The 17,626-nt window shown below is 32.6% G+C and overlaps 1 protein-coding gene across 3 annotated transcripts in view; it reads left to right on the forward strand.

Moving 5' to 3' along the window:
* LOC115890793 overlaps positions 1–16,751 on the forward strand; it is a 43,130-nt gene extending 26,379 nt beyond the window's left edge. For all 3 annotated transcript variants that reach the window (XM_030911132.1, XM_030911133.1, XM_030911131.1), the window contains exons 5-7: positions 2,154–2,350; positions 6,949–7,440; positions 16,548–16,751. In XM_030911132.1, coding sequence (XP_030766992.1) covers positions 2,154–2,350; positions 6,949–7,440; positions 16,548–16,603 — 745 coding nt within the window. In that variant the 3' untranslated portion in view covers positions 16,604–16,751. The remainder of the gene's footprint in view (positions 1–2,153; positions 2,351–6,948; positions 7,441–16,547) is intronic.
* Positions 16,752–17,626: the final 875 nt, after the last annotated feature.

The raw sequence follows: 17,626 nt of genomic DNA on the forward strand, positions 1-17,626 counted from the left end.
GATACGTAAAAATGCAATAGAGGAAAATTGAAGCTCTTTTTTTTTGCAATATTTTTGCTCTCTTACAATTTTTCTGTAGATCTCTTTATTTCGTAGATATTACGTTTTTTTAGTTTGACTTGCATGTAAGGACCCACCGTCTATGAGCACTTAAAACCCAAAAATCTCGTAAAAATGAAGAGTTCAAGACTGTTCAGCTATAGATATTAATTTGTAGCTCATGTAATTTTCTACCAATTGATAGTTTTTATTTTTATGATTTTAGTCATAGATTTTGTTGTTAATTTTTTTCCGAAAAAATGAGGCGACCAATTTATTTTTTTCATAACTCCGCGAGTTTTTGAGCTACGAACTTGCAAAGACCTTTGAAAGACATTTAAAAGGTCTTTTCAAGCACTTTAGAATTTTTTAGAATTTAGAATGAGTGGGAGGGGGGTTAATCACTTCGACCTTACAGATCCATTGTGTCCCCCTTTCTTGAATCATAACTCATCACACAGTCCCAGGGCTTTGACAAAAGCCAGTATCTGGGACGGTTTTATAGAGGGTAGTTCTCCATCTCCAATATCAGTCGTACCAAAATTCATGGCACGAATGGTTGTCGTCTCTGCGCACTCAGTGATGAGGTGTACTGGTGTTTCCCCATCTTCCCCACAGAATCTGCATTCGCCGTTTCTTCTTAGTTTCAATCTACTGAGGTGTTCATTGAGGAGACAGTGTCCTGTTAAAACCCCGTGACAATCCGAAGATTGTTCTTACTCAGACCCAGGAAGATCTGTGATTTTTCTTGATCATAAGCCCTCAGAAACTTCTTCGAGTGTCTTAGACCATTGCAAGATTTCCATTCTAGGATGCGGATGGAATCTTCCAAGTTCTTGAGTTCCGCCTTGAGTTTTTACCACTTGGAAAGCAGAACGGTTCTGGTCCAGTTAGTGGAGTGTTCGCTCCTTTCCTAGCTAGATTATTTGCTTTTTCATTGCCTTCTATCCCTTGGTGAGCAGGCACCCAGTGTAGGAGGACTTTGTTTTCTTTGCCTAATTTATTCAGCTTCTCTATGCATTCTTTGACCAATTTCGAATTTTCAAGCACTTTAAAAGCGGTCATATCATTTTCTTCGAAAAATGTGTTCTTTCGCCATTATTTTACGGTAAAAGGTTGCAATTTAGTTTTCGAAAAATAAAGAATCAAGTTTACAGAGTGATAACTCGGCTATTACTACACCTACGGTAAACCACAAAAAATGTATCGATTCCCTATTCCAAAAGCTTCATTTTTGCTTTATATGAGTATTGCGATAAAACGCAAGATTTTCGAGTTATTTATAAAAAATTGCAGAAAAATATGCAGCTTTTAGATGAAAAATCAACATTTTCAATCCTAAATAACTCGGATAATAGTAATTTTCTGAAAAAATGTTATCGAACATTTTTTGCTTTGATTTGCATTCATCCCTTTATTGATTTTTGTAATTAAAATTGGTGATTTATTTTTCACCACCGAGAAGAGGTGGCACTCATCCCCAGGGTGAAAGCACACATCGCTACTATGTAACTTTTGTTTCTTACATATATCTCTATTGACTGTTAAAATTTCACGTCAATCGGTGCGGGTGTCAAGAATTCGGAGGAAATACCCTATTTTTATCCTCGCTTACTGGCCTAAAATTTATTCTACAAACGTGTTTATTTTTCGTCAATAATGACATGTATTGACTATTTCCATGCCAAATATCTTAAGAACGGTTGCTCGTAGCAATTTTTACAAAGAGATATTTTTTACGTAAAAAGTCACAGAGATGTATATTTTTTCGCTAGGTAGTTTTATACAGGCCAAAAAGTGATTACGCTTCAAAACAGTTAAAACACATGTAGGTGGCGCCCTCTACTAGTACGAGTGATATTGACATCAAAATCAAATTTCTAATGTCAAAAAATTCCTAGACACCAATTTTCATCCAAATTAACGTTACTTCAGAAACGTTACTTCAGAAATTATTTAGAAAAAATCGAAATAAAAATGAAATATCTACACCCTGTAGCTCTAAAACTAAGCATTTTAAGACATACATTTTTTACTTATTTTTATCTGCAGAATATGCTGCCGAAGTTTCCGGAATACAATTCGGACCACCTTGTATATTTTTGTTATTTCAGGAAAGATTATCAAAAACTTGGTTATTCTACGGCTTATGCCGAAGATTGGGCTCCAATAGCTACTTTCAATTATTTTAAAAAGGGATTTAGATATCCACCTACAGATTACTACTTCAAGCCATACATGGACGTTTTAAAATATCTAGAAACAAAAATTCAGGATGATATGCCTTTTTGCGCAGGTCCCGAGTCTCAAGGTTTGTAATTTATTCATTTTTTAGGCGTAAAGCAGAATTTTGAAAAGTTATACAGTCTCACCCTGTATAACTTTAATAAATTAATTTTGAAAATTGGTCAATTTAAAAACAAGTTACTCCTTTATTTTAAATGGAACGCCCAGTAGGTTTGATATATCTTCAAAATACCATTAAGGTTGTTGGTCAGACAAAGATTTTCCTAGGTATTTTTATTTTTACGATTTTTCTTCAGTATACGGGTTGTTCACCACATACGACACGGAGTATTGTAGCTAAACGATTGGATTTTTACAAATTGTAAGTTTTGGGTTCGTTGAAGGTCTATTAGAGCTACAATTTAAAAATATTTTTACAAGATACAGAGTGTCCCAAATAAGTAAAAAATATTATAGTTGTATTTTTTTAAATGGAACACCCTGTATATTATTCTATTTTTGGATTCTATGCTTGAAATAAAGGTAAATTTGATTAAGGTTTATCACACTTTAAACCTTACCGTTTTCAAATATTTCAATTTTATGAAATTAATAATTATAAAATTTTTATTTCTCTAGGCGTATTAAAGTTTTTAAAACTAAATATTTACTGAATATTATCAATTGACAGATTTTGTGTTGCAATAATAAAATTTACTACCTTATACAGAGTGTCCAAAAATTTATATTATATAATAACTAGTTTTAAACTGCAATAACTAACGGCTGTTTAAATTTAAATGGAACACCCTTATATTTATGTGAATCAGATGTACAATGTAATTGTTTATGAAATTGTATTATACCATTTTTCACCCATCTCTTGAAGTTTTCGTAGAAAATGCGTTTTGTTATAATTTGGACCTCATTTATCATTATACCCACGGAATATTGACATTTCAGATTTTTTTATAGCACCATAATATGTACAAAATGTACAGGTGATAAATATTGCAAGCCCATTGGCATACAAAAAAAACTATTTAAATCTATGTAAAAGAGTATACCAATTAAATATACCACCATTATTTCCTACAAAAAAACACCAAAAGTTAGTTAATTATATACTTTTAAATTGTTTTAATTAATAAATTATTCTAAATAAATGTGGATTTGGCTCAGAAATCAAAATAATAATAAGTTATGAAAATGAATGTTTCTGTTTTTATAAATAAGCATTCGTCAATAAATGAAATAAAATTTATAAGGTGTTACTTTTTACCACACTGTCTAATACACACATAACATTCAGTTTTTTAGTATTTGGAACAGTTATTACTTTAACGTAAACAGTCAATTTAATGTAGTTTGAATACTGGGAGCATATTAATTGGTCCTCTTTAACAAAAAATATTTAAACAGTTTTATTTTTATTTTTTAATTAACTAAGCGAACTATATCGACAATATTAGTATCTGTACCGTTTGAAAATTTGTCACATCGTTAAAAATAAGCTAAAATGTCAATATTCCATGGGTATAGTGATAAATGAGGTCTAAATTATAAGAAAATGCATTTTCTATGAAAACTTGAAGAGATGAGTAAAAAATGGAACAATACAATTTGATAGACAATTACATTGTGCATCTGATTCACGTAAAATATATAGGGTGTTCCATTTAAATTAAACAAGTTATTGCAGTTTAAAGCTAGTAATTATTTAATATAAATTTTTGGACACTTTGTATAAGGTAGTAAAATGTTTATTATTGCAACACAATATCTGATCAATAAATAATCTTCAGTAAATATTTAGTATTAAAAACTTTGATACCCTTGGAGAAATAAAGCCTTCATTTTTTTACTGCAATTTCATAAAATTGAAAATATTTCAAAGACGGTAAGGTTTAAGTGTGATAAACCTTAATCAAATTTACCTTTATTTCAATCGTAGAATTTAAAAATAGAATAATATACAAGGTGTTCCATTTAAAAAAATACAACTATAATATTTTTTACTTATTTGGGACACTCTGTATTTTGTAAAAATATTTTTAAATTGTAGCTCTAATACACCTTCAACGAACCCAAAACTTACAATTTGTAAAAATCTAATCGTTTAGCTACAGTATTCCGTGTCGTATGTGGTGAACAAACCTGTATAGATCATTATTATTTCATAAACTCTAAATGGCTGTGATACTTTTCGTTAATTTCACAAAAATTAAAGGATGTGGAGTAAAATATTCCACGGTAATAAAAAGATACACAAATAAAAAATATTTTAATTATTACAGAATTAAAACTAGATATATAAACGTATAATTATGTGACAAAAATTAGCTAGATGAAATCAAATGCTCAAAAGCTCAAAAGATCTTTTCATGTTAAGAGGCTTTATGTGGATTTCTACTTCGAAAACCAGTCATAATAATTTCTCTCATGTTGTCGACAATAGTTGGTCGGATTTTGTAAACACTGTCTGTATAAATTAGGAACATTTAAGCATTCTATTAATTGGTGATTGCACAGTACAGCCACCAATTAATAGAATCGTATCAATTCTCTGATGTAGACTGACTGACAGAAAATATGATAACAAGTTGTTAAAGTTGAAGTAATTTGACAGCTATGTTGAGGTAACGTCAGTCACCTAGATTTTATCAAATAATAAAGATCTGCTGACACTAAATCATAAAAATTAAAGAAAAAATCTATAAAACTCTTTGCTTCAGGAGTAAGCTCGGGGGTAAGTAACAAATAAAAGAGTAGCTTTCTTTTAAAATTCACAAATTTCAACTTTTTGGGCCAAGTGTTAATTTAATTGAAAGTACAATGGAAATTTTCACTACATATTAGATATCAGGCTAAATCCGATAAATTCCAATTTAGGAAGCTTTTACTAAAATTTAAAATATTTTCTTCATTTTCAGAAAAAGTGAAATATGTTAAAACCCTTATATTTTAGTCATATACTTCTCTAATAAAACTAACCTTTACTTTTCTTCTACAATCCAAAAATCAATTAATAGACACTTGTGTGGTGGTTTCATTACAAAAAACACAACTTTGGTATGTATCTTTTTTGGGGACACTCTGTAGAACTCTCTACATTTTTAAAAAATTCTCTAAATCAACCTAATATAAGTTCACAAAATTTCATTTCAATACAGGTGGCGCCTCTCATACGCCGCAGAAGCTCCAAGGAGAACAGTAGTTTATATCGAGATGAAATTTTGGCAGCATATGTAGGTTAACTGAAATAAAAGTATTGTAATTGTGTTCCATTATAAAAATATAGAGAATTATATAGGGTGTCTCTGATCTGTAAAAAAGTTACAGATCAAAGTTGTGTTTTTTTCTAATGGAACACCCTATATATTAATTGATTTTTGGATTCCAGGAAAAAATAAAGGAGTTTTATTGAAGAAGCATATACCTAAAATCTAAGGATTTTGACATACGTATTTCACATTTTGTGAAAATGAAGAGAAAATTTTAAATTTCGTTAACAGCTACCTAAATTTTAATTGACTTTGTATAGCCTTATATTTAATTACAGTATCCATTTTATGTTAAACCAAATTGAAATTTGACCAGAAAAGTTATACAGGGTGACACAATATTAATATGGAACATTAGTCACTTTTAAAAGCAAGTTACTCCTTTATTTTAAATGGAACCTAACCTAACCTAACCTAACCTAGTACATTTTTCCAGTGTTCAATGGGGAATTTATATATCTTCAAAATATTACTAAGGTTGGCTACCCCTCAGACAAAGATTTTCTTAGATATTTTATTTTTTATGATTTTTATTATTTGAAAAATTCTAGGGTGGCTGTGCGATATACCTTTTGTTAATTTAACAAAAATGAAAGATTGTAGATTCCGTTGAATATCGGAATAATATACTGGGTGTTCCATTTAAAATAAAAGAGTAACATTAAAGGTGACCAATGATCAATATTAATTTTGTCTCACCCTGTATAACTTTTTGTGTCAAGTTTTAATTTGATTTAAAGTACAATAGTTAATTTAACTACATATTAGGCTATACCGAGTAAATTCCAATTTCGGTAGCTTTTATTATAATTTAAAAATTGTTCTTTATTTCTAGAAAATGTTAAATATGTCAAAAACCATACATTTTAGTCATATACTTATAATATATAATACTCTTATAAAACTCACCTTTATTTTTCTCCCAGAATCCGAAAATTAATTAATATATAGGGTGTTCCATTATAAAAAACGCAACTTTGATATGTAACTTTTTTGGGGGACACCCTGTAGAACTCCCTATATTTTTAAAAAGTGCTCTAATTTAACCTACATATGCTCACAAAATTTCGTTCTCCTTGGAGCCTCCGCGGCGTATATGAAGCGCCACCCTGTACAAACTCGCGCCATCCTGTACTATATTATATCTGTACTAGTTGAAGCCTGGCGCATCCGCCGATCAGGTAAAAAATACTTTTTATTTATTTTAATTAAATGAAAAAATAAATAAATCCGGCGACGACAGTTTTAAGAAGAGCCAATTAGCTATCTTTTAGTAAAAAAAGCAACTTTCTTTTTAGAGCAAGTCGTTACTTCAGTAGAGACGACACAGATAAACATTAGCATTTTATATATGTAGATTTGCTTGACAAGGGTATTACTCATTAATTAAATTTTTTAGGTGATAGAACGCTGAACTTAGCGTACGATTTTGCAACTACCTTAAAAGACTCCCCTAGTTTCGGTATATTTTGGATGAACACCTTCAGTCACAATGTCATCACAACACCAAAAACGATGGACGAAAGAGTCAAAACATTCTTCGAAAAACTGAAATCCTCCGGAGTATTAGACGAAAGCATCGTGGTACTTCTCAGCGACCATGGAGTAAGATTTGGAAACATTATTAACACAACTAGAGGTTATTATGAACTAAGACTGCCAATGAACTACGTGTCACTCCCGGATTGGTTTATAACGGCTTATCCCAAAGAAACAAGGAATTTTGATGATAACACGAAGTTGCTGACTAGTACTTATGATATGTATATGACTCTTCAACATATTTTATCCTTGTCTGGAACGAATTATACAATGCGTCCATCTTTAGCCTGTCCGAATTGTAGATCGTTGTTTGAGAAAATTCCGCTTGAGAGGAGCTGTAATGATGCGGGTATGACTAAACTTTTTATTCTAGTATTCTTTTTGCGACATTTTTGGTTTATGTTTGTTTATATGTAATGGAATATTTTTCAGGTTAGGAAAAAACCTAGTTTAATTTAATATTTTTATTTAATTTAATGGACACACTAAAAAAATATAATTTAACGGCACATGCGGTATTTTAATAATTATAAATTTAAAAAAGTTCCACACGTGTGTAGATTTTTCTCAAAAGTCGTAATCAATGCTTAAAATAAGGGAATCTTCTTTCTGAAAAAATAACGTAACTTTCTGTTAGGCTTTGGCTACACTGAAGAGCGGGCGTGCAGCGAGCGGCTAGCGAGCGAGCGATAATCTGTTCGGCGATTTTGTGGACATACCGAAGAGCGATTAGTTTGTCTTGTTTCATTGTTAGTATAGGTTGTGCAAAAATGTCGTTATCCAGGGTGAAAAGAAATATTCTAGTGACTGGTAATCTCTATATGCAATGGAATATATTTTTCAAAAAATCTCGAAAGTATGGAACGCATATTAATGTATTTCACCTCTATTTTGAGTTAAGAGATTTTCCTGACAGATTCTTTGAATATCTACGTATGTCTAGAAATACGTTTGATTTTTTACTTAGCAAGATTAAAAACAGAATTACGAAAAGAAAAACAAATTATATGTACGCCTATATCAGCCGAGGAAAGGCTAGTGGTAACTTTAAGGTAAGAACCATATTTACTCTTTAGGTTTGCAAAGTATATTTCATATTATAAAATTATAAGAAAATACATTATATTCTTTACAACTTCCGATATGTTGTGTATACACCATTAACAACCCTATGTTCTATCTGCTGTGATTCACCAACATTTTGTTCCCCTTGCTGTACATCATCAATATTGTGATCCACTAATTGCTTCTTTTTTTTCATTTTTATAATTAGTGATAATATCTCAGATTTTATTTCCAGTTTTTCTAAATCTGTGAAATCAGCTACATGAGGTAGTAAACTTTTAAAAAACAGCAAATCCGCATTTTCTTCTTTGCAGTCTTGTTCTAAAAGCTGAACTTTCCTATTTTCCAGTTCCAAAAACTTGTCCTGCACATCTGGTTTTGTTCTCTTTTGTCGATTAAAAATTGAGCCACTTACTGCTGCTCTGTGGGATAGCCCTGAAGAATGTGAGTTTTGAAGAGACATATTATTATAATCATCCTCCTGTCCATTTTCGGATTCACTTGAATCTCCCGTTTCATAAAGTGAAGTCCCTTGCGTTTGCGAATTAGTTTCCATTGGTAAATTTCCTTGCGTCTGCAAAGGAACGACAAAATCTCTTAAGAAGCACATCTGGTCAAAATACTGCCATTTGGGTTTCCCAGGTAGTGAGGGATCTCGAGATTTCGGAACTGGTATTTTTTTAACCTCCTTTCTAAACTGATCCTTCAAATTCTTCCATTTGAGTTTTGCATCGGAAACTGAAAATAAAATCATTGGAATACTAAAAAATGCAACTAATACAAAATAATATGCACAAATGAAAACTTATTTTTGTTTTAGGTATTTGGCAACTGGCGCTTCATTAGATCTTTGGCGTTTTCCTTCAGAATGGGAAAATCTACAATTAGCAAAATAGTTTTTGAGACTTGTGCAGTTATATGGGAAGAGCTTGTTGACGAATTTATGCCAGTTCCTACTGTAATACATTTAAAAAAAGTTATAGGTGACTATTATAATCGGTGGAAATTTCCAAATTGCTTCGGTTCTATAGATGGAAAATACTGTCAGATTAAATGTCCAACGAATTCTGGGTCACATTATTTTAACTATTTGCACTACTTTTCTGTGGTTTTACAAGCTGTTGCTGACGCAGATAAAAAAAATTTTGACGATAGAAGTTGGAGGGTGAGGTAAACAGAGTGACGGTGGGACTTTTGCAGGATCAACACTATTTAATTTTTTGGAAAGTAATATGTTCAATGTGCCTCAGTCAGCCAACCTACCAAATACAAATATTAAACTACCAAACTTCTTAATAGGAGATGAAGCATATCCTCTGAAGACATATTTAATGAGGCCTTATCCAAAAAGAGCTCTTAATCCTCAGAAAGAACACTTTAATAAATATCTCTCTAGTGCTCGGAAATGTATAGAATGCGCATTTGGAATAATGTGTGCCAAGTGGCGTTTTCTAAATAAAGATATAGAGACACTGCCTGACAGAGCTTGCATACTTATCAAGTGCGCCTGTATATTACATAACTTAATAAGGGAAAAAGATGGCGACAGTGATCTTCATTATTGTCAAGTAATGCAACAGATGTCATTACGATTAGACTGTACTGATCGACCTGCTTCTGGTGGCAGAACGCATAATAGAGGAAGTACAACAGCAATTCAAATTCGTGAAGAACTTACAAATTACTTATTTCAATTGCCTCGATAATTATTGTAATGTAATTCACATTTATATTTCATTATATCGAATAAATTAATGTGTGTATGTATAATGTAAATAATAAAAAATCCTAATTTCTATTGCTATTAATTGTTATATTTATAATTATTTTTCAATACTTACCACTACAATTACATGCCGCAGCAACCTCTTGCCATATTTTTTTTCAATAGCATTTTTGTTTTATAGAGTGGATGACTATCTTGCCACAAAGGTCTCCGTGTTTGCACTTCGGATATAAGAAGTTCTTTATTTACGTTTTTGCCACTGCTACACATTTTGTCACGCTTTATTCTCAATTATATTTATCATACTGACAACAAAAATAATAATAAAAACAAGTTTCTACATATCATAAATATTTACTTCGGCCGTATTCGTCACAATTCGGTGTCCCTTCACAAAATTCGCACGCTCGAAATTCAAACAGATTTGTTTTTTAATAATTCGCTCGCTGCACGCTTGAATATCGCCCGCCCGCAAAAGTTCAGTGTCGTCACTTGTATTGTAGCCCAGTGTTTAGAAAAATCGCTCGCTCGCTGGACGCCCGCCCGCTCTTCAGTGTAGCCAAAGCCTTAGGCTTAAAATCCCACCGCTGCCATCAAATTTTATGTGAAAATAAAAATCTAATATATCTTCCAATGTCAAATTTGACAAATAACGGAAAGCAACGGGATCATTTTTATTTGCCTTTAATCAAATTTGACTATAAAATAAAGTTACGAGTCCGAGTACTTATGAACTGTACAGGGTGTCTCATTTTCATTTAAATAGTTTTTAAAATAGTTAAAAATGCATTTTTTTCTTTGTTTATGTTAAGTGGCTCACCCTTATAACTTTTATATTTTTTTCAGTTAAAAAAACGAGATTTGGTATATTAGTATACGACATAAATTAGGATTGATTGACGTATTCAATTGTGTTCGTCACTTCCGGTTTCACCGGAAATGACTACAACTTTTGATTTTTAAATGGTACGCTCGGTATTTTATACTTTATTCGATAAAAAATGACACTCTGAATAGAATGACATCATATGTCAACTTTTGACATTTTCGCATATGGTTTATTTGAAATTGTAACATGCGGTTCATAACGACAATTTGACTCGAAATACCAAGTGTGTGGTATCAAATTATTCTTAAAAAAATACCTTTTCCAAATATGCTAATGAGCCACCCTCGTTCCATTTGAAAAAATTGAGATATGATTAAAAATACGATTTGGGCATCTTTTAACTGGCCAGGACAAGACACTAAAGTCATTAGACGATCAAATCCATTTTTTCCAAGGCTTTTTAAAGTTTTTGAGCGAATATGTCAAAAAATGACATATGATATGTCTATTCAGAGTGTCATTTTCTATCAAATAAAGTAAAAAAATACCCAGGATGCCATTTAAAAATCAAAAGTTGTAGTGATTTCCGGTGAAACCGGAAGTGACCGAAAATTTTTTTTATTGAATATGTCAATCAATCCTAAGTTATGTCATATATTAACATACCAAATCTCGTTTTTTTTATCTGAAAAAATAAAAAAGTTATTGAGGTGAGCCACTTTTGAGATGCACCCGGTAGAATATATGAATTTTTAGAAAGCTCATTACAAGGCAAATAAAATAAAAAAATATGTATACAAGGTGTCCCGTTAAAAAAAATCGTTTGAGACATATTTCGGAAATGAAAGCTCCCAGCAAAAAACTAGTTATGTCACTGGCATCTACGTAATATACTTTACAGGACTCAGTTTTCACCGTTTCGATAAGTTATAAGATAACCAAGATGGACCAACGAAAGGAGTCGAAAAATGCAACATTTTCAAATTCGCCCTGTATTTCAGAAGCAAAGGGGGTTAGAACAAATCTGTATGTACAGTGGCGCATTAAGACAAATTTGCGCCCTAGGCTAATAAAAATTTGGCGCCTATTCACCCCCATCTACGCAGAAAATTTAACTTAAATGTGTTATCTGTGGTTTAACCCATTTTCCAAAAAAAATACACTCACTATGGAACTTTAATTACTTCAGCTCTCACCGCCTATGTGTTCCCAATCGATTTAAAACAAGAGTATGTGAATAACTTGATTAGTTTAGGAGTTATCGCGTAGGAAAGGTAAAAAAACATGGTTATACAGTTTTGACAGATTTTTGACATTTTCAGGGATAAAAAATTTCTGACCCCCCCCCCCCCCACCAAAAAAAAAAGGTCGTAATTAGTAATTTCGCATGCACAAAGCCCTAACAGATCATTTCATAAAGAGTTTATGTGGTTATACCTTCAAAAAAAATTTTTTCGAGAAGGAAGCGACTTTTTTCAGTGATTTTACTCCACTAAAAGAGGAGTTTTGCCAAATTGACTGCACAAAGACGCCGCGCCGCGCCGCGCCGTTGGCGGCGGTCTTTTTCGTTTGCGGCACTTTGTCGATAAATATCAAAGGATTATCGCGACAATGGCAATTTTTGATCCAATTATTTATGTGTTTTGTTTTTAAAGAAATACACGCCAAAAATTTTGAATGTCCAGTTTGGCCTACAAACCAGGGATAATTATGGCGCCGCCGTGGCGCCTATATTTCTTCGGCGCCCTAGGCTATAGCCTAGTTAGCCTATTGGGTAATCCGCCTCTATGTATGTAGCATCTCTAGTATCATAAGAAAGTAGAACAGTGATGTGAATACAGCTTCTTTGTATCTCTACTCATAAACGAGAAACCATAACCCATACGAAAATGGGAGACTTTGTGTATGACTTTTCAACATAGTCTAATGATTTTCTGGAAGGAATTATACTTCACTATCATTAGCCTGTCTAAAATGAAGATAATTATTTAAAAAATTCCGTTTGAGAGAATCTGTAATGATGCAAGTATGGCTAAAATAATAATTATTCTCTAGTATTATTCTTAACGTTGTTATAGAATTTAACTAGAATAATAATTTTAGAACTTAAAATGCATTTGTTTACATACAATGCCCAGTGAGTATTTTCATCAAACGGAGAATACGTCAACATTGCTTCTAAACAAATTAATTTTAAAGTAAATTATTTTAAGTAAACGTTTTAGTATCTGCCAAAACTAATGTACAGAGTGTCCTATTTTCACAGCATTTGCCGGATATCTCCGTTGTTGTTGAAGATTTGATTGATGAAGATTTGATATTGAGATTTTTGTGGACGTTGACTTATTTTTTGTAAAACTTTCGATTATGTATATAAAATTGTTATACACCACTTTGTTTATGAGATAAAATAAAGGGCGCATAGTTCATTTTTGACAAAATATAGGTAAAAACAGGTGGGCTCAGAAATCAGTGACAACCAAGTAGGGTTTAGAAGAGGCATGGGTACAAGAGAGGCTCTGTTTAGCATAAATGTGTTAGCACAGAGAGATTAAAAATAAATGTGTTAGTACAGAGATTGGTATGAATCAGGACCTGTATATGTGATTTATAGATTTTGAGAATGCTTTCGATAAAGTTCAACATCATAGACTAATTGAAATACAGGCATGAATATCGATAGCCGATATATCAGGATAATAGCAAATCTATATTGGGGGTAGACAGCGAAGGTTATAGTGGAAGACCAACTTTCTGATAAAGTAAAGATTCTGAACGGCGTTCGTCAAAGACGTATACTTTCTCCGCTATTGTTTAATATATATAGCGAATCAATTTTCCGGGAGGCCTTGACTAGTAGAAAGGAGGGCATCACTATTAATGGGCAGGTCTTAAATAATATGCGGTTCGCGGACGATACCATCCTTATAGCAGACAACGTGGAGGGTCTGCAAACACTTCTACAAAGACTAAACCACACATGTAGAGTATATGGCCTGAAAATGAACCTTAAGAAAACTAAATTTATGATAATCACTAAGAGAGAAGATGTCCAAGCCAATGTTCTAATAGATGATACACCTATGGAGACAGTACAAAAATATAAATATCTAGGCAGTTGGTTGACCGAAAACTTGGATCAATCAGCAATTGTAGCTCGAATAGAAATAGCCAGAGCATCCTTTGTAAAACTCAAAAAATGTCTCTGTAGTGGAGACATCAACTTAAAGCTTGATTAAGAATGCTAAGGGGTTACATATTTGCAACTCTACTCTATGGTTCAGAGACTTGGACACTTAAAAAGGCCGAAATGGAGAAGCTTGAGGCATTCGAAAGATGGTGTTATCGGCGTATGCTGAGGATTACATGGACTGACAAGGACTGACTGTAGAAATGCGACGCAGAATTCAGAAGGACGAAGAGGTGATTAAATTAACCCCTAAAAAGAGAAAATTTGAGTACTTTGGACACATAATGAGAGAACCTAAATATGCCCTGCTGCAGAACATAATAGAAAGAAAGATACAGGGCAGAAGGAGCCAAGGAAGGAGAAGAACCATGGCTCAAGAATTTCAGAGAATGGTTTGGAATGACTTCAAACCAGTTATTCAGAGCAGCCGTTAACAAAGTTAAAATTGCCATGATGATTTCCAACCTCCATTAGGAGGTGGAACCCGAAGAAGAAGAAGGTAAAAACACCATCTTGTATTTCTTGACCCAAACTCGGGTTTCTGTAAAAACGATCACAGTAGATACAATTAAATTATCTCGAGAACGGTTGCTTCTAGCGATTTTTACCAAGAGACATTTTTTACGTAAAAAGTCACAGAATTGTATATTTTTTCACACAGTAGTTTTATCCAGGCACGGACGAAAAGTTATTACCCTTCAAAATAGTTAAAACACATGTAGGTAGCGCCCTCTACAAAAATAAGAGTTATATTGACATCAAAATAAAATTTCTCATGTCAAAAAACTTCCAGACACCAATTTTCATCCAAATGTTGACGTTACTTCATAAATTATTTGAAAAATATCTCGAAATAAAAATGAAACTTCTACACCCTGTATCTCCGAAACTAAGTATCTTAGGATATACATTTATACGAACTTTTTTACTTATTTTTATCTGCAGAATATGCTGCCGAATATTTTCCGGAATACAATTCGGACCACCCTGTATAATATTTTGAGTATTTGTACGGTATTTAGATAAATTCCATTTAAAATGCTTTGCGTTTCTCAGACATGCATAACACGATATTTTAGGTATTCGCGCATACTAATTTCCGGTCGATCATAGTATATCCACAGATAAGCATTAGCCATAAAAATACATCTGCTTGCTTAATAGTTAAATACTACTTTGATTTACATTAGGTCCAATAAAAATATTCATTTATAATAATTATTATTCAACACTAGACACACGACAAATCGATAAATTTAAGCCAATTTGATCAATACACTACTGAGGATTATGTGTTACTAGCGTGTACCAGCGACTTCGTTCGCGTCGAATTAATCATTTGTAATGGTGATGATAAAGCAAAGCAAGAATTTCCATTAACATACAAAATGGATAAAATTTTCTCACATCTATTTCAGCATGAGAAAAAACAATATGGAGATATTATTATATAACTTAGTAATATTTGAGAGGTATTTTCATCTCGTTGGAATTTGACTTTCAAAAAATCCGTTTGCCAAATATAAGCTTTTTACGTCAAGCAGTTTAAGCAGAATCGTGGTTAAGAAATTACCCTACTTTTTGGAACACCTTGTACGATTTAAAAAAAAATAAAATATGTAAAAAAACAAAATAAATTTTGCGTGTCCAAGCATTTTCCCGAAAGACTACCGTTCTTTAAATAACAAATATTGTAATATTTGAGGGGCCTTTTCACCATCTTGGAATTTGAGATTCGAGAAACCCCTCCTTATCGAACTTCTACCTCTACACCCCACAATCAATCCGTTTGCCAAAAATCAGTTTTAAACGTCAAGCAGTTTAAGCAGAATCGTGATTACTCAATGGTCATATTTTATGAAACACCCTGTATAAATTTTAAAAAAAAATTTAAAATATGTAAAAAAACAAAATAAAATATACGCGTTTAAGCGTTTTTTCGGAAAACTTACCGGTTTTTAAATAAAAAATATTCTAATACTTGAGGGGTGGTTTCACCCCCTTAGAAATCGAGTTTTCAAAAATCCCTTTTTATCGAACCTCTACACCCTAAAGTCAATCCGTTTTCCAAAAATCGGCTGTTTACGTCAGGCGCTTTAAGACGGATCGTGATTAATCAATGACCAGATTTTTCGAAATACCCTGTGTACATTTTAAAAAAATATTGAAATATGTAAAAAACAAAATAAAATATACATGTTTAAGCGTTTTTTCGGAAACTTGACCTTTTTTTAAATAAAAAATATTGTAATATTTGAGGGGTTGTTTCACCCCCTTGGAACTGGAATTTCGGAAAATACCTTCTTATCGAACCTCTACACCCTAGAATCAACCTGTATGCCAAAATTGAACTTCTTACGATGAGTGGTTTGATCAGGATCGTGATTAATCAGTGAGTCAGTCACTTAACGATTTTATATATTAGTATAGATTATTCAACACTAGACATACGACAAATCAATAACTTTAAGCAAATTTGATCAATACACTACTGAGAATTATGTGTTATTAGTATTAGTAGGAATTGCTGCTCATGTTGTTGAAGACACAACTGAACATAACACCTCCATTATTTAATAGTCAATTAAGTACAGTAAAAACAATTATTTGTTAATTTTGATATAACAATTCCTTTCTAAATTTTAGGAATTCCGGATATATGGTGCACCTGTAACTTAGATCTCAATACTAGCGAAGACTGAACGAATCCTGTACCCTACAAGGATATAGAAATCAAGAATTACGAGCATCGTAGCAGATCCTTCAATAACAAGTCAGCGTCATGCTTAATAACGACCAGCTTTAGACTGTGAATAAGCTAATCGAGGCTAATAAATATTTATAAGAACATTGTCGTTTCTTAATTTAGTTTCCCTCGATTGTGTTACGTGTAGTTTTTTTTTAACGGAAATGATTTTATCTGCATAATTCTTAATTTCTATATAATAGAAAATCGTGCTTGGCGGTTTTGTTAATTTAGTTGTTCCGCCACGAGGCAACAAAACAAAACAATCTGTTAAAATCGTAATAAATTTGTTTTTAGTAAGAAAATAAATAAGCTTGTATAGAAAAAAAACGTTGACTGTCTAATATATTAATAATTTTGTCATTGTTTTTAGATTAGAATAGATTCTTCGAGGTGGCTATAGGCCTGATGTAGTGCGTTTATTATGGTCCTCTTGTGATCCTCTTAGATCTATTGTGGTCCTATTGTAGAATGTAGAATGTTTAGGAGGGGAGTTAATCACCGCGACCTTTAATCACCGCGATCTATTGTATCTATTCTTGAGTTATAACTCGTTATAACTCATCATACAGTCTCAGGGCTTTAACAAAAGCCAGACTGCTCCACAGAGGCCAGCTCTCCATCCTCGACATCACACGTACCAAAGGTCATGGCACGAATGGTCGTCGTCTCGGCGCACTCAGTGATAAGGTGTTCTGGTGTTTCCCAATTTTAACCACCGAATCTGCATTCACCGTTGTTTCTCAGCTTCAGCCTACTGAGGTGTTCGTTGAGGAGACAGTGTCCTGTTAGAAACCCCGTGACAATCCGAAGATTGTTTTAATTAAATCAAGGAAAACCTTTGATTTTTCTCGGCCATAAGTTCTGAGGAACTTTTTCTAGTGTCTTAGACCGTTGGAGGACACCCATTCCAAGTTACGGATAGAGTCTTCCAGATTCTTCAGTTCCGCTTTCAGTTGGTTCCCGTTTGGAAAACAGA

This window comes from Sitophilus oryzae, unplaced genomic scaffold, assembly GCF_002938485.1.
Source record: "Sitophilus oryzae breed Bouriz unplaced genomic scaffold, Soryzae_2.0 scaffold_926_pilon_pilon, whole genome shotgun sequence".
NCBI lineage: Eukaryota > Metazoa > Arthropoda > Insecta > Coleoptera > Curculionidae > Sitophilus > Sitophilus oryzae.